This window comes from Phoenix dactylifera, chromosome 7, assembly GCF_051530095.1.
Source record: "Phoenix dactylifera cultivar Ajwa chromosome 7, Ajwa_hap1_PhDact_Kaust_v1.1, whole genome shotgun sequence".
Classification (NCBI taxonomy): domain Eukaryota; kingdom Viridiplantae; phylum Streptophyta; class Magnoliopsida; order Arecales; family Arecaceae; genus Phoenix; species Phoenix dactylifera.
Genome location: NC_143196.1, coordinates 31,650,046 through 31,673,749, shown reverse-complemented (window position 1 = coordinate 31,673,749; position 23,704 = coordinate 31,650,046). Strand labels below are relative to the sequence as shown.

The 23,704-nt window shown below is 41.1% G+C and overlaps 2 protein-coding genes across 2 annotated transcripts; one reads left to right on the top strand and one right to left on the bottom strand.

The window, feature by feature from the left end:
• Positions 1-5,495: 5,495 nt before the first annotated feature.
• Positions 5,496-10,500, top strand: LOC103702092 (guanine nucleotide-binding protein subunit gamma 3-like). The gene is made up of 5 exons (XM_026802585.4): positions 5,496-5,987; positions 7,021-7,073; positions 7,620-7,664; positions 7,746-7,790; positions 10,152-10,500. Exons 1-5 carry the CDS (start codon positions 5,847-5,849, stop codon positions 10,450-10,452), a joined length of 585 nt encoding a protein of 194 aa, XP_026658386.4. The 5' UTR covers positions 5,496-5,846; the 3' UTR covers positions 10,453-10,500.
• A 1,398-nt stretch (positions 10,501-11,898) lies between these two features.
• Positions 11,899-17,510, bottom strand: LOC103702116 (subtilisin-like protease SBT1.8). The gene is made up of 2 exons (XM_088701692.2): positions 15,289-17,510; positions 11,899-12,962 (listed from the first exon to the last, which is right to left on the bottom strand). Exons 1-2 carry the CDS (start codon positions 16,943-16,945, stop codon positions 12,298-12,300), a joined length of 2,322 nt encoding a protein of 773 aa, XP_088557818.2. The 5' UTR covers positions 16,946-17,510; the 3' UTR covers positions 11,899-12,297.
• Between the last annotated feature and the right edge of the window lie 6,194 nt (positions 17,511-23,704).

Here is a 23,704-nt window from a genome sequence, read left to right as displayed (position 1 = left end):
CCATAGCATGGCCTCGTCAAAATTTATTGCTGCTGTCATTTGATGCAATGTGGTATCATTCAAGCCCCGATAAATAAAGTTAATATATATATATATACACACACACACACATCACTGCTGTTTTTTTTTAGTCCCATTGGTTTCTCTTTTGAAAAAAGAAAATTCTATTATACCGTGAGGCTGAAAACTATGCCGGAAGAGACATTTCAAGTCAGAACAGATCATAAAGTATATAGCATAATAGATTGCTCAAATTTTTGACAAAAAAGTACACAGCAGAATGTTCCATTTGATGGAACTTAATAACCTCGGTTACCAGGACATATTTGGATACTGGATTGTGTTATTAGGCGACAGAAATAAACTTTCCATTTAGAGTTCTTAATTGGAAAATGGTAGCATATAGGAGAGATACAGGGGTGGTCACCAAGGCTTGGCATCCATTAATTTGGGTAATGTATTCTGCTAAAAAAAACATTTTAACTCATCTCTAAATTTTAAGAATAATAAATTCAATGATCTTTAATGCAATTTAAAATCCTTCTTAACTCACTACCTGGTTAGCCCTTTTTCCGGTGTATATAGCTTATCACCAGATAATAATAATTTCATGTCGCTCTAACAAATTATTTAGCTATAATTTGATATGCTGATAGTGCAGGCTCCAACAAATTTACAGCTCTATATGACTGTATTGGAGATAAGTATTAAATCGATGAAAAAAGATTAGCCTAGGTTTATTTAAGTGCACCGTACTATATTTGCTCGGCCACACACCATTCATCTTCTATATCCGAGTCTTCAAAGGATGCCACATTGATGAATGGTGCCTTCATGCATATGAATTTTAATAAATTATAAATATCATAAATTTAATATATGAAGCATAGAGTGGCGTTTGTGATCAGAGATCAGAATTCCGAGTTGATTGCTGCAGGGAACGTCGAACCTTCGAGGTATCAGCTTTTGGGGCGAAGCTTAGGGAAGCGTAGAAGGAACTCTTCTATGCGAGACGTGTGCTAAAGGCGGAGTGCATCATCTTCGAGGAGGACTCGGCCAAGATGATTGAGCGCATCCTAAAAGTAGGGTTGGCTGCTGAGGAAGTGTTGTGCATATATTTCATAAGACGAACAGAGCTGCTAATTGGGTTGTCTTATTTGCTGCCCACCATTCTGAAGAAATCTTCTGGATCCAACATGCTTATGTTCCTCCACTATTGTGCAGTTTTTTTCTATTGATTCAGCTGGTTGTGCTCATGGTAAATTAGTGTGAGCAGTCGATGTACCAAAAAAGATATGAAACATGTCAGCAAATCTTATGGCAATACCAAAGAACCTTAGCAGACATTCACGGAGAGATTAGAAAAACCGAACCCTTGCACATGAACTTGACCTAACAATTCATAATTAAATACTTAGACAATTATCTTCTTCCTGTAAGAAATTAACAAATTATTCATTATGGAAAGATATGCATGAGTTATTCTACTTGGGCAAAAGACTAAGGGCTTGTTTGGTTCGCGGGAAGCATTTTCCCTCTTAGAAATATGATTCTTGGAAAAAAGATTTCTAAGAAAAAAATGCCTAGGAATGTACTTTTGGCATGTTTAGTTAAACATGGAAAAGTGACAGATTTCCAGAGTGCTTATATTTGGTTGACCATCCACTTTTCTGTGAAAGTTATGTGTAATTCCTATTATACCCTTAATAAAGATTAGGTCTTTAATGCCTCTTTAATAATGAAGGGCTTTTTTGGGAAAAAATAAAGATGGAGTGATTCCCAATATTTCTCATGGAAAAGACTTTTTCATGAAATGTGGGAATCATATTTCTATGAGAATACAATTTTTTCATCTCTTTTCTTTGAAAACTTCAATCAAACAAGAGGTATCTCATTATTTTTTTCATTGATCCTTTTTTTTTTTTTTTTTTTTACGCGAACCAAAGGGCCTGAAGGTGACAGAGCTTGGGGCAACCGCGGGCGACACGTGTTGCTGCCCTGGATGCGTTGTTTTTAACTCCCATGCACCTGGCCGGACGCGATGGCACGTCAACCGGACCAACTGTCGAGGTCTCGTGGGCCCCAACCGCGACCGCCCAAATATTGTTTGACGGTGGGGCCCACGAGGGGGCGAAAGAATCCTGGCCGAATGATCTCGTGGGTATGTACCAAAAAAAAAAAGAGGAGATCTCGTGGGTACCCTACCCTATGGTCTATGGATGCCCCTGCCCAAACACCCGCGGGTCTTGTCCCGAGGACTTGTTTTGGAAGCCGGATGGTGATGGGAAGGAACCGCGTCCCCACGTTGTGACTCGGGGGTACTTACTCATGTCTTGCGGGGGGTAATGGCTTTGGGGTACTTCCCCGCTGCGGATCGCTTGGAAAAGTGCCGAATCTAAAATCCTATGCATTGAGGTGACCTGCTTGTATGGCATCTAGCCCTTGGCATTTTGCATCAACCAAAGAAAGAAATGGAACAACAAAAGGTTTTCCGTTCAAAGCAAAAGAAAAAAAAAAAAGGTTTTCCGTATGGCATTGATGGCTGTCTGTAGCAGTTAGCAGCCACGAACCATGAGTGAGGTATCTAATAGAAAATTACAGGATTTCACTGGCAGGTCGGTTCTTTCTGGAACTGCTCATGTAATTTCCATCCTCCTGTTCATTGAAAAACATATTTTTTAGATGGGGTTGTTGATGTTAAAATTAATATACATATATACTTTGAAGTATTATTTAAGTTTTTTTTATTTTATACAAATACTCAAGCTTATGTATAGCTAATATGGGTCTAAATATAGACTCTTATGGATTCTCATAATTTTTTTTTTTGTTTATGCCTCGATATTATTATCAGATTAAAGATATAAATTCATTTAAATTTACTTAAAATCACCACAATTGATTAATGATCAGCTTCAATCTAATGCTACAATGGGTCGGATCCACTCTGATATCATTTATAATAATCTAAGATTTTATTCAGAAAGATTAAATATTATATATTATTTATATTTTTTAGTTCTGTATAAGTATCTAAGATCTATTCAGTGCATAGCTAAAGTAGGACTAAATATATGCTCACATGGGATATAACTATTTGCTCGTCAAACTTACTTAGATTAACTTATGGTTATATGTTTCTCTCTTCCCCAACCTTTTTTTGATCATGTCCGAGGAAATCATGTTGTGCTGCTAGCTTCTATAACTACAGGTCACACAGATAGGGGCGTATGCTACTCTCGCTTCCTTTGATACGCCGAGTGTGAATTACAAAAGCTCGCAGGTTTGCTTGCAGGTGCTCAACTAAGCTTGGAAACAAATTAAGGATTGTGATGGCTCTTTCACGGCCGCCTCCTTATACTATTTTCGAAGTTCCAGAGAAATCAAGTGGAAAAAAACATCATGTCCGTGGAAGCTCAAGGGCTCTACTTCATTGGCTGGTTTAGAGACTGATCTTGTTCTTAATCTTTTTCTTGAATCCTCTCTATTATTTCCTTTCCTGCTTCTATATTCCGATCCTTGCTTTAAGGTCTCTAAACTGTTGTCTTGTAAGCAGCTCCATTAACAGACAACTTCCCGTTACTTCCTGCAAATATCACTTGTACATTAACTTTGTTCATCATAAAAGCTGGGCGGTTATTCGTTTCCCTTAGCACAAAGAAAAAAGAACAAAAAATTATGGTTCTAAATTAGTGAAGTATTAAATTCAAAGGAACATTCCTTTTTCCCCCCCTCTTATAGCAATACGAATCCTGGAAGTCATAGAGGGCAAGTCCTCATGAATGAGATCCAACCAACTTGGCAAAGCAACATTTTTGTAGACTTCTCCATGATCTCCAATTTCCCCCTTCTTATTTCTCTTCTCTCGTCCTGCCCTCAATCTTGATTCCCGCCTCTTGTGAACTATGTCATCTTCCCCACCCCTAAGTCATTCCCTGTCATTCCATGGATCTTATCCTTTTAAATGACTTAAGATCAGGGAGGGAGGGAGCAACAAGGATGACTAGGTTAAACCCTTCTCTCTCCCCTTTATCTTGGTCAATCATGAAACCATTTGCAGCACTTCATGGTCTCCAAACATGCCTTCAACTTTTTCTTTGCAAGCCAATTGCCATTCATGTAAATTATTCTGTCCATCACAATTCCAATTAGATGGATAGATCAAGGTAAAGACTGAGGGTGCTTTACAAAAGCAGGCAAAAGAAGAACAAGGAAACTTGGAATTGAACCAAAGATACGATACTATTAATCGAAACCAAAGCTTGTACCAAGAGGTCCATTCCAACTTAGACATGAGCTGCTTCTCATATCATGCAGACCTTCCTTCACAATTTAATTTCATATTGAATGGATGTGGATTTCATCATCAGAGACCATAAAGTCAAACTAGTAGCGGCATGACGGTCGTCTGTGCCGAGCTCAGAGCTACTTGGAAAGGCATTACTTTTGCGAGGCGCGTTCTGGATGTAGATCATCTCCTTCTTGAGGATAACTCGACCACGGTGATTGAGTGGATTCGGAATCGGAGAGGTGCTGCAGAGGGAAAGGCACTGCTCTACGACATCTGCAGACTCCTAGGAGAGTGTGGCTTCTACATGGCCATGCATGTCTATAGGGAAGCAAATGGTGCGGCCGACTGGGTTGATTCCTTTGCTGTTTACCATTTCAGTGGTTTTTTATCGGAAAACTAAGGCTCTTTGCCAGAGCCCTTTAGTGAGCTACTGTTTTTTTATAGCCACATTCATATTCATTGCGTATCAGCCACCGTTGTACCAAAAAGAAGGAGAATAAGAAGTAGGTTCTATTGGTTTCCAAGGGTATCAACTTTTCATGCTTTTGCCCTCCTATGCATCAAAAAAGAAAAAAAAAAAAAAACTTAGACGTTAGGTGGCGCGGATGCAGTATGCTTGTGTGTATTTTTTGTACGAAAAAAATAATTTATTTTTTTTTTGGGATGCTGATTACCGGATCTGGCATTTTGCAAATATCTCAAAACACTCCAAACATTCTAATTTATTTGTCTGCACAGATCTTAAAGTTGCTATGGAGCTAGCAGCCAACGGTGAATTTGGAGGAAGGTGAATCCTTCCATCACGCGAACGATGCAACCTCTGTGCGTGGTGGTATAGGCCTTACTCTCCTAGGCTTCGCGGCTGCTGTTGGAACAGTCGGCCAACCGCAACCGACAGCTCATACGCGACATCCACGTGCGGTCTGCCAGTACAGCGGCGCGTTCCCTCCCTCCCCCTCTTTTTTAAGCACACTCTCTCGCTCAGTTACCAAAAAAACAAAAAAAAAACACGCTCTCTCTCTCTCTCTCTCTCAAACTTAGTAGATTGGAGAGAGAGAGAGGGAAAGTGACGCGGTGCGCTGCATCTCTTCGGTTCCTCAGCCACGCTTTTTGTACGAAACTGGCAGGCCCATATTGGGAAACCATGATAATCTCACCCACCCTTCTTTGCCTCTACTTTCCATGCTGTTACTGCTGCTGCCGAAGCGAGGCAATCAAGGGCCCTCGATGCGAGGGGAGAAATAGGGGAAGAGAACGAGGAGAAGGCTGGGGATGGGCGGTAAGCCTATCGCGCTGGTTCCCGTCCTCCGCAGCTCACCGCTTTTATTTCCATCCCTCTCATGCCACTCTGCTCCACTACCGTACCGGCTGACGCTGCCACAGTTCGCTGCCTCGCGGGTGCAACTTACCCCCGCGCTCGAGGCACCACCCCCTGGCCCCTGCGTCGAGACTCGAGCGCTTCTCCTGGCTTGATATTTAGACCCCCGCTCTTTTATTATTATCCACGCTCCTTCTCGTTTTTGGTCTGGGCTTCTGGGTGGCTCGGCACTGGCCAATGGAGGCGGCGGCGGCGGCGGGATCGGAGGCTCCGCCACCACCGGCGCCGCGGTCGCCGCCAGGGTACCCAGACCTGTGCGGGCGGCACCGGTTGCAGGTGGAGGTCCAGATCTTGAACTGGGAGATCGGATTTCTTGGGGTAATGTGGCTCCGATGCTATTGTTTTTAGTGGAGAGTTTGCATAGTTTCTTTGTTTATTTGTTACCGGGCGGAACTGTGATTCCAGGTGTTGTCCAATTTACTCCTTTTCTACTTCTTCTCAAGTTCTTTTGATACCTTATAATTAAATGCGCCACCCAATCCGTATTGTTGGGTCTGAAGAAAATTTTCCAATTTATAAGCTTACAATGTAAGTTTGTAAACAAATTACAGACCAAGATCAGCTTTTGGAAGGTAAATAATTTGTTTCTTATTTCATTTTTCATTTTCTTTTTTGCAGTTCACCTTTGTTATCCACTAAAAATTTGTTTTCTTCCTACTAAACATTCTTGAAAACCTTCAGACAATTAAAGTCATGTCTGCAGTTTAATAATTTAAGGTGTTTTGATATATCAAGTTGTTTAGCGGCTTGGTATTGAATGGAAGGTGGAGGAAAAAAGGCATTCTGTTTTTGTTGTGTTAATCTTCTAAAGAGTGATGAAGATTGCTAGAATGGTTCATCATGGATTGGTGTTTTGTTTTTGGTAGATTAATTCATGTTAAGGACATAGATTGTGATGATCGTGATTTCACTTAAAGGCTATGAGATTTCGTTGCTTATAGTTTAGAAGATTGCAAACAATTAGCTTTTGTGACATTGAAGCACCAAGAAATTTGCAAAAAATTCCATCATCATTCTTAATGTCTATGGAGGTCCTTCTACTTAATTTTGCACCTTATAATTAGCATATGCAAGTGTTGGATTGTTGGTAGCAATTGAAATAATATTTCTTTTTCCTTTCAAAAAAAAAAAAAATAAAGCAAACTTTTGTGGAAATCATTTGCCGGTTTTAAAGGAGGATGCCTTATTTGTGATTGTGGTGGAGTAAGCATTTCACACATATTATACACAAAGAAGTGCTTTACTCTTCTGTTTTTCGTACAACTAAAGTCAAAGTCTATTTATACATCATAATATTTTGTCTCCTTTGCAACAACAGAAAAAGTCTCATAGAAAATTTTGTTATAAGCAGGAAGAGTTGGAATCACTTGAAGGACTTCAGTCTGTCTCTGGATACTGCAAAGAGTATGTTTTATAATTTGTTTCCCTTCAATTTTACATAGTTTCCTGCATTTTGTTATTCAAAAAAATTGTAAAACTCAAATTGATGATCCAATTGAGTTCGAAATCAAGACTATAACAATATTATCTTTAGCAAGCTTACTGTGCATGTATGGGCCCTAACGAAGAAATAGCTGCCAACCTGCCATTGATCTCTTGCTTTTTGGTGGAGGGCCAAGACCTGCATTGACTTGATATCTGTTGACAAATGATGGTTTGAACATTTTCTAAATATTTTTGTTAATGAAACATTAATACAACTCAAAGTCAATTTATAAACAAGAATGCACCACATCATGTAGAGTAAATTTATGAAGGTCAAGCAATTTTAGAATTTGCAGCAAAGGATCAGTTAGAGATTCAAAACAAAGTTAAACTACAGGTTCTTAAATTTTGCCAAGGAAATCAAGTTTTGTTAGGCAATATGTCTTTCTCTTTTTCTTTCTATAAAATAAAAATTGCAAAAATTGTTTATTGATTGGCACATTATGTACAATGATATTTTGGCAGGGTCAATGAATATGTGGGTTCACATGCGGATCCATTAGTACCGCTGTATGATACTCTGACTTCACTTTTTATCTTCAAAGGTTTATGGTTATCATATTTATTTGTTTATTTATTATTGTTAAGCAGAACTAAGAAGAGACGCAAATCCTGCCGCATTTGGAGGTGGCTTTGGTACTTTCTGGTTCTTTTTGCCTCCTTGCTCGATTTCTATCTAGGCTTCTGAAATTCCTCACTAATCTCATGCAGACAAATAATTTATTTCCCCTGTGACTAAATGAATATGTATAAAACAAACATTGAGGGAACGAGATCAGACACAGCTTAACTATTAAAGAAAAACTGCAGAATATCATTTAGTCTACTATCAAGGAACGATGGAAATAAAATAATTCTTGCATTTTTAAAATAATGCAACATTTATGTATCAGCATCATTCTGTAGTCCTTGTCCTACCTTAGCTTGGATGGTAATCCTCTTGCAAATAACAAACATTAGACTGGAATGGCCAGCTGTGTCTTGCTGCTTTTTACTACCATATCAGACGAAATCCATGCTTCAAATTATGTTTCTTGCTGGTGCTCCTTGCGGGTCACATGCTTTCTTGGTCTCTCAAAGTTATCTAATACTCGTTAAAGCTAGAGCATACACTCAATATATGTGGAAATTCATGTTAGGTTTAATGATTCTAAGGATAGAGGGTATTATAGTTATTATCAGATGTTGTTCAGTTTTCTCTATTCATGATGACCAAGAAAGTATCTATGACTTGTCTAATTTTGTTCCTTCACTAACAGGCTGACAGGACATCAAATGTAAGCATCCTATCATTCATGAGGAATGAAATATTGTCAAGATGAAGTTAGGTGTTTTATGCAAAGATGCAAGAATAAATTTTTACCCATCTAGTATGGATATACAGTCATTTATCAAAGAGATCATGATGACCAAGAAAGTATCTATGACTTGTTTAATTTTGTTCCTCGCTAACAGGCTGACAGGATATCAAGTGTAAGCATCCTATCATTTCATGAGGAATGAAATATTGTCAAGATGAAGTTAGGTGTTTTATGCAAAGATGCAAGAATAAATTTTTACCCCTCTAGTATGGATATACAGTCATTTATCAAAGAGATCATTTATCTTATCTACATTGACCATCTCAAGAATTCAGGGTAGCTGGTGTTCTAGTGTGTTAACTAAATATCAGTTTGTTGATTTAAGCTGATCTCTGTCACTCTAACAAATCAGTAATAATTCCTGGGCAAATAAGATTCTAATTTTGACTATTAAATTGTTAAATAGAACATACTTGTGTGCGGGTGGGTGTGGATGTGTGACACGTGCATGCATGCTTGTGTGATAAGAATAATAGCCAGAATAGTTACATATAGGGCTCATTCTTTCTATGCGGTGTTGCCCCTAGAAATCTTGCTGTGCCACTCAATCCCAACGATGTCTTTTGTTTTAACTAGTTTTTGCAATTGTTGTCTGGGGTCTATTGCTGACAAATAATGAACCAATAATTGGTTCATTATTTTTGTCAGTAATAGACCCCAGACAACAGTGGGAATGCAAAAACTAGTTAAAACAAAACAAACATCGTTGGGGTCGATCATTGACAAAATAATGAACCTTTCCTTCAAAAAAACAAAACAAGAATGGCAAAATAATGAATGAAGTCTCTACCTATATTTTAGGCTCTTATTTTTGCTCTGCATGCGCCCTCACTCTCTGCAAGAATGCAGCTGATAAACGAGTATTGGTTCACTTATGTCACATATTTATAGCCTACATATTTAATCCATAAATTATTTTCTGCATTGTAAGGGATTTTAAGTAAATTTCTTAACAAACTTGACTATAATTAAAATTATACATCACCCCATGGTTATCTAAAACGACCAGGAATATGATTGAAAGGATGGATCATCAAATATTATTTGTGAAATCTTGCAGTAAGACTTGCTGAAAGTTCGGTATGGGCTAACTGCTAGTGTAGTAAGTTAATTCTATCCCTGGCTCCTAATTGTTATTTGCCACATTTGCAGACAAAAAAATCAGTCCGTCTCTAACTTTGGGGTGATCTTCTAATGTTTCACGTTTGATTAACATGTTAAGAACTATGGTTAGGCCAAAACAGTTAGTGCCTACCGACTGAAATAAGGATATTCTCCTTGGTTGTTGAACTATTGAATCCTTTGCTTCAATAATCAACAGCCGATGTAATATCCATTCCTACTTAATAAAAATCTTGCTCCGGCCAAGCGTATCAGGGATTGACCAGACCTGAACGACCTGATGCTGGATCATATAGTTACCATTTTTCAGATGATGCTTGAACTGCTACCATATTTAAATTATTTTTGTTAATTTGAAAATTTTGAGTAATATTGCTATCTAATCTACCAAAGTCATGTCATTGATTTTAGTTGGTTTCCTTCATATTCTTTTTATTTAGCATTACCTTTCGGGTTTGTAGTTTATTTATTCTCATATGCTGACATCTAAATCATGGAGGTTCCTTATGAGCAGGGCAAAGCTTTGTTTCAACATGTCATGGATTTGCTGCTTCTGTGGGTGCCCATGCCCGCAGAGAAGACCAATCTGCACTTGTAGGCATGTAAAAAACTGCTGTTGCCGCTGCCGCCATTGTGGATGTCCCAACAAAAACTGTTGGAAAGCTTCTTGTTGCAGACCATGTTGCAGCCTTCGAAGCCTCTCATGCCCTGAATGTTCTTGTGGCTGTGTTTGGTCCTGCTCAAAATTCACAGAGACATGCTCTTGCCTTAAATGCAGCAGTACATGTTGTATGAGCAGATGTCTATGTGAATAGAGGCAATGTCTTGTACTTCTTTCTCACCTAATTTATCAACTTACAATATGTAGTTCTACTTGAATTTTGAATAATGATTCTCATCATAAATGTCTTCCATTCTCCAGTCTCATCACATTTTGCCAGAGTTAGATGAGCTGTTTCTAGACCTTGTATTTTCATCATGCAAAAGTAGGATTCACCTTCCTTCATGCGAATCCACCATCGGATCATCCACTGCTTGCTTTGAATCCGTATAGTGAATGATCTAATGGTGGATTTGCATGAAGGAAGATGAATCCTTCTTTCACGAAAGATACAACCCGTTTCCATCAGAGATGAGCATAAGATAGCCAGCCTCATGTTTTGGGCATGTTCAATAATACCATTACTAGGGGCATTTTCCTTTGAACACGAGACACAGGGACACCATCTACGCTGCGGTTGTTTTTCTAAAATATATATGACTGGTAAAAATAATGATTAAAAGCTAATTTTTTATAGAATGTAGGTCCCGACTTCTATGACAATTTTATCTTCAACCATATCACTTAATTCCGGCTTTTTTTTAAAAAAAAATATTTTGATGGTCCAATTCAGGATTTAAATAATGGAATTTGATCATGGTGTCACTAGATAGATACAGTGAACCATTAAGGGCCCCAATCTCTATTTACCTGACTAAAAAAAGCATCTCAGGTCCAACCCATCCAGGTCTACCTATAGCAACCAAAGTACTTGCATTATGATCAATCGTGATTTACTTTGTCCTGATCTCGCCGAGAGATCATAATTTATTTCATTGATTTCCCTTTTTTTTTTTCATTTGCATGTCTCAAGTCCTGAAGGCAACCTATTCCCCTGTTGCAAGCTTACATTGAAATTGCAGCATCTGACATGTAGTAGAGGAATTTGGACATTGTATCATGTATGCATGTTGGACCATGGATATAAAGAGGGGTTAGCACGAAGGTGGTGGAACAGGAGGAAGCCATGATCCATCAACTCCAAGAACTTTGGGATTCCAAAAATCACCTTGATGGATGCAGTCGGTACCCTGCACCTCCCGGCATTCATCAATCTGAACGCACGATGACCAGTCTTAAACAGTGTCCATGATCCGCAGGCCAATTTTTTCCACGCAAGCGAATTCAGTGTTTCAGAATCTATAAAAGAAACTCACCTCAGACAGAATTACAGCTTCAAACACAGCACAAGATAATTAGCTGTATACTCAAATCACAGAATATATGATACATCCCTGTAGATTTGTATAACATATAAAATTAATTCCACGAACAATGACAGCAACAACAACAATAATAGACAAATCACTTTGATTGTTTTTAAGCTTAACATGCAGACCACCTACTTTTAGATGAGAATTTTAATCAGTAACAAATACAACTCAAAATCATCGGTGTTTTCAATCGTGGCTCACACAAATTTAAGCAAGTCAATTAGAGAAATGCAAACTAAAAGGGCATTTATCAGTTTCCAATCAATTCATTCACCCATACATGTCTGCATGCTTGCAGATGAACAAGCAGTACCTGTTAAAAAGCATACACTCTTCTGTGTCTGCATGAGAAAAAGGCTTTCCAAATAGCTTAAAGCAAATATGGGGCCACTATGGTTGCAGTTGTATGCAACTCCATTAAGCTATCAGTTTCATGCTTTCCAGCACTGCCTGATACTTTGCATAGATTCTCTTTGTCAAGCAACTAAAAGAAACATCATCCTACAACTAGAATTAATGGCAAATGAAGCGGAATAATCTCTATTCCTGCATCACACTCTTCAAACAGAGATTAGGTAGAATATTTGAACGGTAAGTGTGAGGAAATTCGAAAAAGCAAACATTTTTCACATCTTCCAAGTATAGGCAACTGGACTCCGCACTTTGTGCTGCTTGTTACTCCAAGTAATCCAACCAAATGCTGCATTCTTTGGGTTTCCTCCTTTCTTTGATGCAAATATAACACTGTACTTCAGCTTCTGGCCTACATGTTTGAATATTAGTTTCGCGGGCTTCACTGTCACGCTAATATTTTCAGGCCCCGTTATTTTCACACTGTACACAGACCCAGCGGAGCCGACATTTGTTAGCTCCCGTCTGTACTTCACAACCTTCCTTGATTTCTTCTCGAAGATCACTGAGAAAGATGGATAATTGAGGTCACCTGGGTTCGAGAACCTCCTCGAGCAGGTGACGTTGGGCCGCTTGACAATCACTTGAATGTGTTGGATGGTGTAGTCTAAGGAGCAAAGAAAAGCAATGTAGTCATCAGTTGTGATGTCGTAGACAAGGCCTGGGGAGAGAGCCTTCCGGGGATCCACATGTCCAGCACCAAAGGCGAAAGGGGTGGCAAGCGAACCACCAGCAGAATCGCGGAGGGGGGAATTGGTGTTGTCAATATTGTAAGCAGTAGTCGTGAGAGCAGACTTGATGGCAGCCGGACTCCAGTCAGGATGCGCTGCTTTAAGCAGTGCAGCAACCCCACTAATGTGCGGGCACGACATAGAAGTTCCTATATGTATTACAATGGATCACAAGTCATAACACAGATAAAAGTTTGAAAAGAGTGGCATTTATCAGGATGACATGGTATATTTTATATATAAAAGCACATTGCACATTGTACTTGGCAGCTTCTAACTTGAATTGGTATTTGCTTAATGTGCCTCTCTTCATGCGAGGGGTTCATTATACTTTCCTACTTAGTCTAGTGTCGGGAAGCTGCCTTGACAGGTAGCTTCTTTCATCAGCGAAAATTTGTGAGGCACTGATAGAATGTGCAGTGTCTCATATCATGTGCAATTTCGTAGCATTATCCCTTATCTCTCCTCTGGTCCTGATATATCCTGTCCTCGTTCACATTAAAATTTTGAGTGTGGACACAGACCAGTAATGATCTAAGCAGGTTGGGTAAATGAAGATGAATATGGAGGAAGACTGTTTGAACTGAATCTGTCAAGGATATTGGAAGTTATTTTCTTAGGATAAGCATACAGGAGGAAGTTATTAGCCAATTACACTTATCGAGACTAATGTAACAGATTTTGAAACATTTATAAGATTAAAAAGTAAGAGTAAACTTCAGAAATGGATGTTAAATTATGAGTTGGGACCAAGATCCTCTGCAATGCATGTTCTGCACCACAGAGGGCTGCATAGCGCTAGATAGCCACCATGTCATCCATCTCGGTGATGGACAGTTGTTGTTTAGCTTAGGACATGCCATGTTTGGCACCGAACGTGCACTGTTCCATTCGTAAGAAAAATGACAGCCGTCTATCTCCGAGATGGATGATATGGTGACTACCCAGGGCTATACAACCCTCTGCAGTGCAGAACACGTACTGCAGTGGATCCAAACTTGCTCATTCATTTTCCCTGCATCATTTCTCATCTGTTTGGCAGCCTTGCACAACTCTACACCAGCTAGCAGATGGTTTAATTCGACATCTCGACCTCGATGATCCACAATCTATGTTGGATAAAAACGATAAGGAGCAACACTGCATCCTATTTGAGGAAAGAAGCATTCACAGTTTAATTGAATGGCAACCTACTAATATAAGATACTGGAAGGTCTTTAGAGAGTGATTGGCTCATACTACTATGTAACTGGATGAGAGTTATCTGCAAAGCCAGTTAACAAGTGATAGGCATGTGATGTTCCTATATAGGTGGGAATATCAAAGCTTCACTAGTTTCCAAAGAGTAACCAAGTGATAGGCTGGTGAAATTCCTATATGGGCTGGAATATTAAAGCTTCAAAAAAAAAAAATCAAACCCACAGTTGATGTTGCTAAAGGAGTAAAGGTAAAGAGAAACTTTCCATCAAGCAATGGGACATATCTTTTGGAAGACCTCAAGGACAATAACATTTTTCTACAGATGATGACGATGAAGAGAGGACTTCGAGTTCAACAGGTCAAAAATTGCAGGATTCTGATATTTACAGTTGCTTGCTTTTGAAGTTGGTATCACCTACTACTCTTTCATTATCTCATCCTCTCTGAATAATACAATATAAGCAACATTTCTCCTATTGTATGACACAGCCAAATGGTGAATAACACACGAATAATAAATAGACAGAAGGTGAAAGTGGCAAGCAAAAGAATTGGACAGTACTTAAAAAGTAACTGGAATATTTACATGCTCAAAAACAGTTCATATTAGTTTTTCAATCTGGCTTCTAAGAAAGATGAGAAAATTTTCCAAGATACCAAAAGCTCTAGCTTTCTGATATTTTAAAGTTAAGATATTACGAGATTTATATACTTTAAACAACTTTCTTTGATCCCCATAACTGTTAGTAAAGTTGGTAGGCACCTCATTTCTAAAGGTTTGCTTTTCAAGAGAATCTTATTTTATATATTGATCGACCAGAACTTTGCATTAAGATGGAGTTGGCTGTAAACCGTAGTTGAGAAGACGATAAGGGATTGAGCACAGATTCTTATGACAATTTTCTAAGTCAAAATTCACTCTATACAATCATGGCCAAATTTTAAACCAAAGTTGCATCAAATAACAAAGGGACTATGCATGAATTAATCAGCTTTTGATTGGTAGCCAAGAAGCCTAATTTCTTTGATATGATCGAAGGAAATACACAGGTGCTAATCAAAACTAGACATATGACACATCAATTAATAATAAATCATCAAAAAGAAAATTAATATTGAATTGAAATAAATTATAAACAAAGATTGAAGAAAAACATCATGTATGCTAATTGATATATAAATATATATACGTATGTATGTATGTATTTGATAACAATCTAATTGAAAACGTCAAAAAAATCGAAGAGTAGAGATTCAGAAAGTGGATGAATATACCGGACATAATGTTGAAGGCTGTTCTACGGTCATCCTTGGTCAACCCGGTCGGCCCGATAGACCCGGACCACCCGGCCAATATGTTGACCCCTGGCCCGATGAAGTCCGGCTTGAGTATCTCCGGCACCACCGTGTTCGGTCCACGGGAGCTGAACGCCGCCACCACCGGTGACGGCCGCACCCCGAGCACCGTCCCGCCGAAGCTCAGCACCCCTCTCGGCCGAGGATCCCTCTTCACGTACTCCCTTATCTTATCCCCCACCGTCTTCCCCACCGCCACCGCCGGCAGCAGGTGGCTGTCCGCCACCAGCTCCTCCCCGTTCACCGCCGTGTTGGCCAGTATCATCCCCACCCCTCCTGCCGCCTTCACCACCGCCCCCTTCTGCACACGTGCGGTGATCCCCCGGTCACAGAAGACCAACTTACCTCGCACGTACGACGGGTCCAGTGTGCCCGCTAGGCAGAGCTTACTCGAGTTGTCCTTCCCCCCGCCGTAGACCATGGGGACCAACTTCTTCCCCATTCCCTTGCCGCTGTACAGCGACACGCCGGTGTACCGCGCCCCGGAGCCGAGGCGGGCGAAGGCCGGGAAGTCGCGGTCTAGGGTTCCGGCGCCGACGGTGGCGATCCAGGGGGCGGCGTTCGCGAGGGTGCCAGCGCCGGGGCCGCTGTTGCCGGCGGAGCAGGCGACGAAGACGCCGCGCTCGGCGGCAGCGAAGGCGCCGACGGCGATGGTGTCGCGGAAGTAGGGGGCGGAGCCGCCGCCGATGGAGAGGGAGAGAATGTCGACGCCGTCGGTGAGGGCGGCGTCGATGCCGGCGAGGATGTCGGATCCGAAGCACCCGGAGGTCCAGCAGACCTTGTAGGCGGCAATACGGGCGCCTGTGGCCATCCCTCGGGCTGTGCCGGCGGCGTAGCCGAGGAGGCTGGCGTTGGCCACGGGGAAGCCGGCTGCGGTAGAGGCCGTGTGGGTCCCGTGGCCGTCGCGGTCGCGGACGGAGGCATACTCTTTGGTCCGTCCGCCGGCGCGGCCGTCCTCGGCGGCGACGCCGGCACGGAAGCCTCGGGAGAAGCTCCGGGCGCCGATGAGCTTGCGGTTGCAGAGGGAGGGGGGGAAGTCGACGCCTGCCTCGCAGGCACCGCGCCAGCGGGAGGGGACGGGGGGGAGGGAGGCGACGGCGGAGGAGGAGAAGCTGGGGCTCTCGGGCCAGACGCCGGTGTCGAGGACGCCGACGACGACGTCCTGGGAGGCGGCCTCGACGGCCTGGATGGGGCGGGCGGCTGGAGGGGCGAGGCCGAGGAACTGGGGGGAGCGCGTGGTGGTGAGGGGGAGGCGGGGGTCGGGGTGGAGGTGTAGGACGGCGGGGTGGCGGCGGAGGAGGGGGAGGTGGTCAGGGAGGAGACGGGCGGCGAAGCCGTTGGCGGCGGCGGAGTAGGAGTAGAGGAGGTGGCGGTCGGGGTCGATGGCGAGGGACTGGAGGTGGGCCCGATACCAGTGGGCGTGGGTCGGGTGCACCGCTGGCCTGTGAGCCGGGTTCATATACACGATGTATGTCCGGTTACCTTGGACATGTGTAGCCGAAGAAGAGAACAAGAAGAAGACTAACACCAGTGTGACTAGATCCACAAGAATAGACTTCAAAATAGAGGAGGCCATGGTTGGAAGAGGAGGAGAACAGAGAGAGAGGGTATCAGAAGGTCTAGTTAAAGGAGAACCATAGCATGGTACTCACTGGAAAGGCTGTGAGATTTTGAGTGGTGGTAGTAGAAGAAGATGAGAGGGAATGGTATTGGTTTTAAAGAGAGGGATGGTGGCTTTTTGTTGAGAGAGGAGTGGAGAGGAAATGAGTGTTGCTTGGAGTGAGGATGGCGTGGGTCTTTAGAAGTTAAAAAAAGAGGAAGAGCATGGGATCTTTAGGGTGCACGATGAGTAGCGTGCAAAAGATGAGATTAAACTTATTCTGGTGGGAGGTGAGGGGGAATTTTTTTTATAGAGAGGGGAGCGAGGAGCGGAGAAAGGCGAGTGGGGAAGTGTGAGACAAAGAAAGGAGAGTGGGGTTGTCGAAGGGAGGAAAGCAATTGGTCCTTTGCAGAGTCCCTTTTGCTGTTTCTGGGGGAGAGGAGAAAGGCGATTGCTTCTTCTCCGAGCTTTCTGCTCTGCACTGCTCTGCTCTGAGACTGGAGCAGCCTCAGGAAAGAGCCCATTGAATGTTTGAATTGAAACGGATGGATAAAGACGGCAGCAGGATTGGCCTCGGTCAGACCAATGTTGGGTTTCAAATCGGGGGATGACTTTGAGAGCCCTGGCGTTTGGCATATTTACTAAAATGCCACTCAATTCTCTACCATCTTTTTAATTTATTTTCATGACAGATATGCTGATGCCACCCATTCAACCGCTCTATTTGCTTTCGGGACACGAGTGATATGGGTATCTAGACATTCTGCAGAAAGCTATAGGTATTATACAAAAGAGGATGCTCGACACTAGCCCTGGCGTGACCTTAGATCCATTAGATAACAATCACCAAAATTCCCTTCAAGCTGAATCTGATCGGCCCTAGTACAGGTGAGCATAAGAGATGCTCTCCTAGATTGCCCTTATCAAGCTAGAGTTGGGGCTTCTGATGACAAACCCAGCCGCACCTCTTCTTCCATCATCCACTACATTGCCATCGAAGTTTACTTGGAGAAAGGTCGAAGGATGGGGGCTCTCAAGTAATAAATATCGCCCAAGATGCCATCAGAGCTAAATGAGAGCCCCAGGTGTCACAATTCTGATTCCATCAACAATCTCAACATGAGCATGCTCTGCTGTATAGATAAGCACCACATCTACTATAATCCTCAGGTTCTGTCGTCTGCCCTCAAAGACTCCAGCATTTTTATTCAATTAGCTATGATAAGCAACATAGGCGCACCTGCTACCACTAGCCAAATCAGCATGCCTCCTCACGGACTCCTTCAGGTAATCAAGAAAAGCCACAACTAGGATAGGAGATTGCAAAAAATAGTAGATTGCACTTATCAGGCGCCACACCAGGACTGCCCTCAAGCATCCAAATAGAATATGCTCCACTGATTCCTCTACCTTTGGGCAGCTATCATAACTTGGGAGAGTCTCACCCCTCTTTTATAGAGCACATCTATGGCCAACAAACTGCCCCATGCTATCTTCCATAGAAACAAAGCGACCTATGAGTGAATGTGAAGTCTCTACGACCAACTGTCATCAATCGATCACGACATTGCACAGCTGTTCAAGATTAGAAACTCTTACCTTGGACCGGCAAGCCGAACTTTTAGATGCTTCTGTCCACTCTACCCAACCTCGGAAACTACGGGGCTAAGACATCAACAGCAAGCCAGGCAGTAGGAAACTCTTACAACTTGGGTTTGAAGGTAGATTTTGACAAATCGAAGAAGATTTGGACCCCTTCTGAAACAGAGAATAACGAATGGCTTGATCTTTCACCTCTGGTGCTTTACAAACTCAACAAACTACTATGGTGAATTTCTCTCCCTACCCTTAAATTAGTGATTTTTTATATTAAATATTTTTCTTTTTAAGAGGAAGAGGGAAAATTTGTATGTATTATAATTATGCAGATGTAGATTTTTCGAAGTTGCAACACCCAAAAATCAAAATCAAGAATAAATCTTAAATTTTTTTCTTCCTTTTTTTCAAGAAAATGCAGAGAGGTTTAGCCCTTCCTAATGGAGAGATTCTTTTTTTCCTTAGCCGACAAGGCTTAGATTTATATTCCAAAATTTACACCCCTCCATTAGAGCTTGGGTTAGCGTCTTTCAGTTGTAGAGTTTCATCCTATACTCGGAGAACACAAGGCATGAAGAGAAAGTATTGTTTGATGTCTTCTTGGTCTAGGTCATCACTCGCATAGTTTAATATTTAAACTTACCTAGGGCTATCTATTAACAATTGTTCATGGTCAAATTGGATTGGACTCCGTTCAATCTTTTTTCTCGGAAACAGCGGTTGTTGGTCAGCCACCGAATGAGAGCTTCATTGTGCTTCATTGCATTATTGAATGGACCAACCGCCGCCTTAAAACATAATTGCATGCAGCAGTGGGTACAGTAAAGCTTTCTCAACGGCTACTATTCATCAGAGTGAAAGGAATTAATGAGGCGCTCCTCAGAGAAAGCTACTGGAGCAGTCATTTTGTGCACTTTGATGCATACAATTCTTGCCTAATTTATTTTATATAAATTATTAATACTATTTTATTCTTTTTTTAATGCGAAAGAAGTTAATAACATGGTAGCTAGATTCATGCCAAATCTATGTAACAACTTAGGACCTCACCTAAAATGACTAGGTGTGTGTTTAAATAGGTTTGGAATATGAATGGGCCAGTTCACTAACAAATCTATTTAATAGGTTGGGTTTATATTTTCTATCTTTACTTGTCTAATATTTTTTCGTGATTTAAAAAAATAGATCAAGTTAAAACTGTGTCAATCCAAGCCACTAAAGTTGCCAACCTATTTATAATTCATTTTAAATGTTTTTGTTATAAATTGAGGTTGGATTAACTTGCCGTCACAAACCCGACTCGGCCCAATCTGTAAGGATCTGTACGGGCGTATATATAGTTTCACATCAATTATTCGCTGAAAAGATTTTGGATAATTATATAGAACCAAATAACTCAAATAATACCTTTCAACTAGATTTTTTGGATGAGATCTTAGATTGTGATAAATGATATCAGAGCGGATCTAGTCCATTACCTATGCAGCCTAGAGCGCACTACAACAAAGTATATTTGAGCTGACCGTGGTGTTTGTAATTAGATTTGAATGGATTTGGATTCTTAGCCTGGCGAAAATATCGAAGCTTAAATGAAAGAAATATATGAGGATTGGTGCATATGTGTGTTTAGTTCTATATCGATTATTTATTGAATAAATTTTAAATATTTATATAGAATTAAAAAATTTAGATAATATCATTCTGTTTTATTTTTTTGAATGAGAGAATATGATAATTGCTGCCTTCGATCCTCAGGCCTAGAGCGTCGAGGCGAAGCCTTTCATAATTGGGGTTCAAGGGGAACGGTTGTGACCATCTATTGCTCCGGAACATTTGGGCTATGGTGAGGGTTGGTGGGGCCTTTCAGGCCAAGCAAATATACCGCGAAATCAATGAAACTGCGGATTGGATGGCTGCTTATGTAGCTTGTCATTCCGGTGGTACCTTGTGGACTGGAGATGGAGAGTTGCCTTTAGTACTCCGAGATATTATATTTTTTAATATTATTGGGTGCATTCTTATCCGTCAGATATGTTCCATCCGTTCTAGCAAAAAAAAATAAAAAAGAAAATAAAGCCTTTCGTAATTTAGATCCAAAGGGCTGGGTAATTGGGCCATGGCAAGAGGGAGGCGTTGGGAATTTAGGCTTGCTGCGTTGGGGTCCACCGCGGATCCGGAAGAAAGCAGCGCATCATGCGACATTAAAATATGGCACGCACCTCCGCAACTTTTCTTTTTTATCCCCTTCACCTTTTGAAAAAGAAGAAGCCTTCTATATTTCACCTGCATTAATTGGCAAAAATGCAATCCATCCCGTGCTTCAATTAGCCAGAAAAAGCCTCCCCACCAGAGGCATGCTTATAAGGCGGGGTGTGAGAATTCCTTATTTGGGCACTTTTGGTTCGCGGAAAAAAAAAAAAAGAAAAAAGAAAAAACAAGAAAGTAATAACATGTTTTTTATTTGATTGAAGTTTTTAAAAAAGAAAGATGAAAAAGTTATATTTTTATGAAAATATGATTTCTATATTTCATGGAAAAGTCTTTTTCATGAGAAATATGAGAAATTTACTTTTCCATTAGACACGAATCACTCCATTTTTATTTTTTTTCCAAAAAAGCCCTTCAGCATTAAAGAAACATTAAAGAGGCATTAAAAACGTAATTTTTATTAAGGATATAATAGAAGTTATACATTACTTTTCCAAGAAAGTGGATGGTCAACCAAACATAAGCACTTTGAAAATTTGTCACTTTCCTATGTCAACCAAACATGCCAAAAGTACTTTTCTAGGCATCCTCTTTCTAGGAATCTGTTTCCCAGAAATCATATTCCTAGAAGGGAAAATACTTCTCACGAACCAAACGAGCCCTTTAAGTTTGTGTCTGCTCGAAGATAGAAGAGTCTATCTATCATGCTCTCATCGAGTGTCCGCGAGCTAGCCAAATCTGATGGTCCATCCTGACCCGCAATAAGAGTGGACGTCGATTGCGGACTTCCTATGCTACCTAGAGACTTCGGTGCTGGAGTCTGAACTTGAGGAGAGGGAGATATGGACTGCCTATCTGGTCTACTACTACTAGTTGGATAGGAATGTTCGGATCTTCGAGAACGGCAACTCTCATTCGAAGGTGGTGAACAGAGCCTTACTGCATGCGGCAGAGTTTCTTGATACTATTGAGGTATCACCTGTTGAGTTAACTAGAAAAATTTGGAGCCCTTATTCTGCTCTTTTAGCATCTAGGGTACTTGTTTCCTGGGTGTCCCCACCTCTTAGCTTTTTCAAGGTGAACTTCGATGGCAGTATCAACGAGGAAGGGAGCAGTGGAGGTGTGAGATTCGTGATTAGAGACCATAACGCTAGGTTGGTGGCTGCGGAGGGTGGCGGATCTTCGACACGTTTGTTGTCTACATCGAGCGTAGAGCGGTATGGGAGGGCATTACCTATGCGAGGCTGGTGTTGGGCGCGGATCGTACTTTCTCGAGGGAAACTCGAACACAGTGATTGAGTAGATCCGTGGTCGAAGATGTGGTGCAGATGAGAGGCTACTGCTTCACGATGTCCACATATTTCTAGGAGAGTGTGACTCCCATCAGGCCACGCATATATATAGAGAGGTAAATGGTACTGCAGATTGGATTGCCTCCTATGCAGTTTGCCACTCTGGAGGTTTTATTTGGGCGAACCATTGCCTGAGCCTTTATGTAGTTTTTTATTTTCTGATTTTATTGGCCATATTCATATACGTCGCGTGAAAGCCGTCGTTGTACCCAAAAAAAAAAAAAAAATATGCTCACATTTGTCATGACAGAAATGCAAATTCCATTGAAACAACCATCTTATTTTTGATCTTACAGTATTTGCACCACTTTGTTCTTTTTTTTTTTATGTGATTCAGATACGCTCCAGCGCGTAAATTTAAATTGTATACTCAATAAGCGCATAAATTCATCATAAAAATCCATGCATGTTCATTTTAAAAGTATATGCATTCATTATTTTAAAAAAAAGAAATTGTGCATTCAACTCCACATGGGTAGAGTATACCTGTTAGGAAAGAAGGCAGAAGCATCCCGTACGGTGTTTTTCACCTGGGAGCCTCTACTTCCGAGTTTCCTTAAGGTCAACTTTGATGGATCAGTCCTGAACGGTGGCACGAGGGGAGGTGCGGGTTTTGTTATTCAGAACTCGTCTGCCAGGGTTGTGGCTGCTGGGGGCAATCAATTATTTGACACTTTGGTTCCGAGTGCGGAGCTAAGAGCTGCTTGGGCAGGCCTTCGCCATGCTCGGTGCATGTTACAAGCCAAGTCCATCATCCTAGAGGGTGATTCAGCCACCGTTATCAGTTGGATTTGGAGGGATCCAAGAGGTAACGGTTGTGACCATCCATTGCTCCGAAACATTTGGGCTATGGTGAGGGTTGGAGGGGCCTTTTAGGCCAAGCATGTATACCGCGAAGCCAATGGGGTTGCGGATTGGGTGGCTGCTTATATAGCCTGTCACTCCGGCGGTACCCTGTGGGCTGGAGATGGGGAGTTGCCCTTGGCACTTTGAGATATCCTATTTTTTGATTTTATTGGGTATATCCGTGCTCATTAGATATGATCCACCCATCCTAGCAAAAAAAAAAAAAAAAAAAGCAGAAGCATCTAAAAATTTCATGTTAGGAAAAAAAATCCAAATATTAAAAAATAGGAGTAGACTGAACTTTACAAAATCTATAAGAAAGTTTATATAATTTTTTGTTGTTGAGGAATAATAAAAATATTTAAATAACAAATAATAATTACAAAGCCATAATGTTTTGAGGTGCTGTTTATGCGCAAGCAAAGAGTAGTTCACCAGGTTCATGAACACTGACTTAACAACTTCATAATTAACCAACCTGCTATTTAGCAACAAATCTATATGTTTTGAGGGGCATGTACCATTACTCACGAGAAAAGAGGGATTTTGTTTTTTTATCTTGAAAAGGGGAGATTTGATCCAATTAATTTCTGCTGAAAGTAACAAACCACTTGCCTAGCTGTGTGCCATCCTGTATTAGGCATTTGGGGCAAATTAATTCTGTTTTGCATGAACTATTTCTCAAGATTATTTGTTATTTTTTCATCATGTAGTATATAACTTAATCCCGTAA

Coding starts and splice junctions, on each gene's coding strand:
- LOC103702092 (XM_026802585.4), top strand. CDS start 5,847: ATGGAGGCGGCGGCGGCGGCGGGATCGGAGGCTCCGCCACCACCGGCG. Junction 7,074..7,619: donor GTCTCTGGATACTGCAAAGA/GTATGTTTTATA, acceptor ATATTTTGGCAG/GGTCAATGAATATGTGGGTT. Junction 7,791..10,151: donor CGCATTTGGAGGTGGCTTTG/GTACTTTCTGGT, acceptor CCTTATGAGCAG/GGCAAAGCTTTGTTTCAACA.
- LOC103702116 (XM_088701692.2), bottom strand. CDS start 16,945: ATGGCCTCCTCTATTTTGAAGTCTATTCTTGTGGATCTAGTCACACTG. Junction 12,963..15,288: donor AGCCTTCAACATTATGTCCG/GTATATTCATCC, acceptor TAATACATATAG/GAACTTCTATGTCGTGCCCG.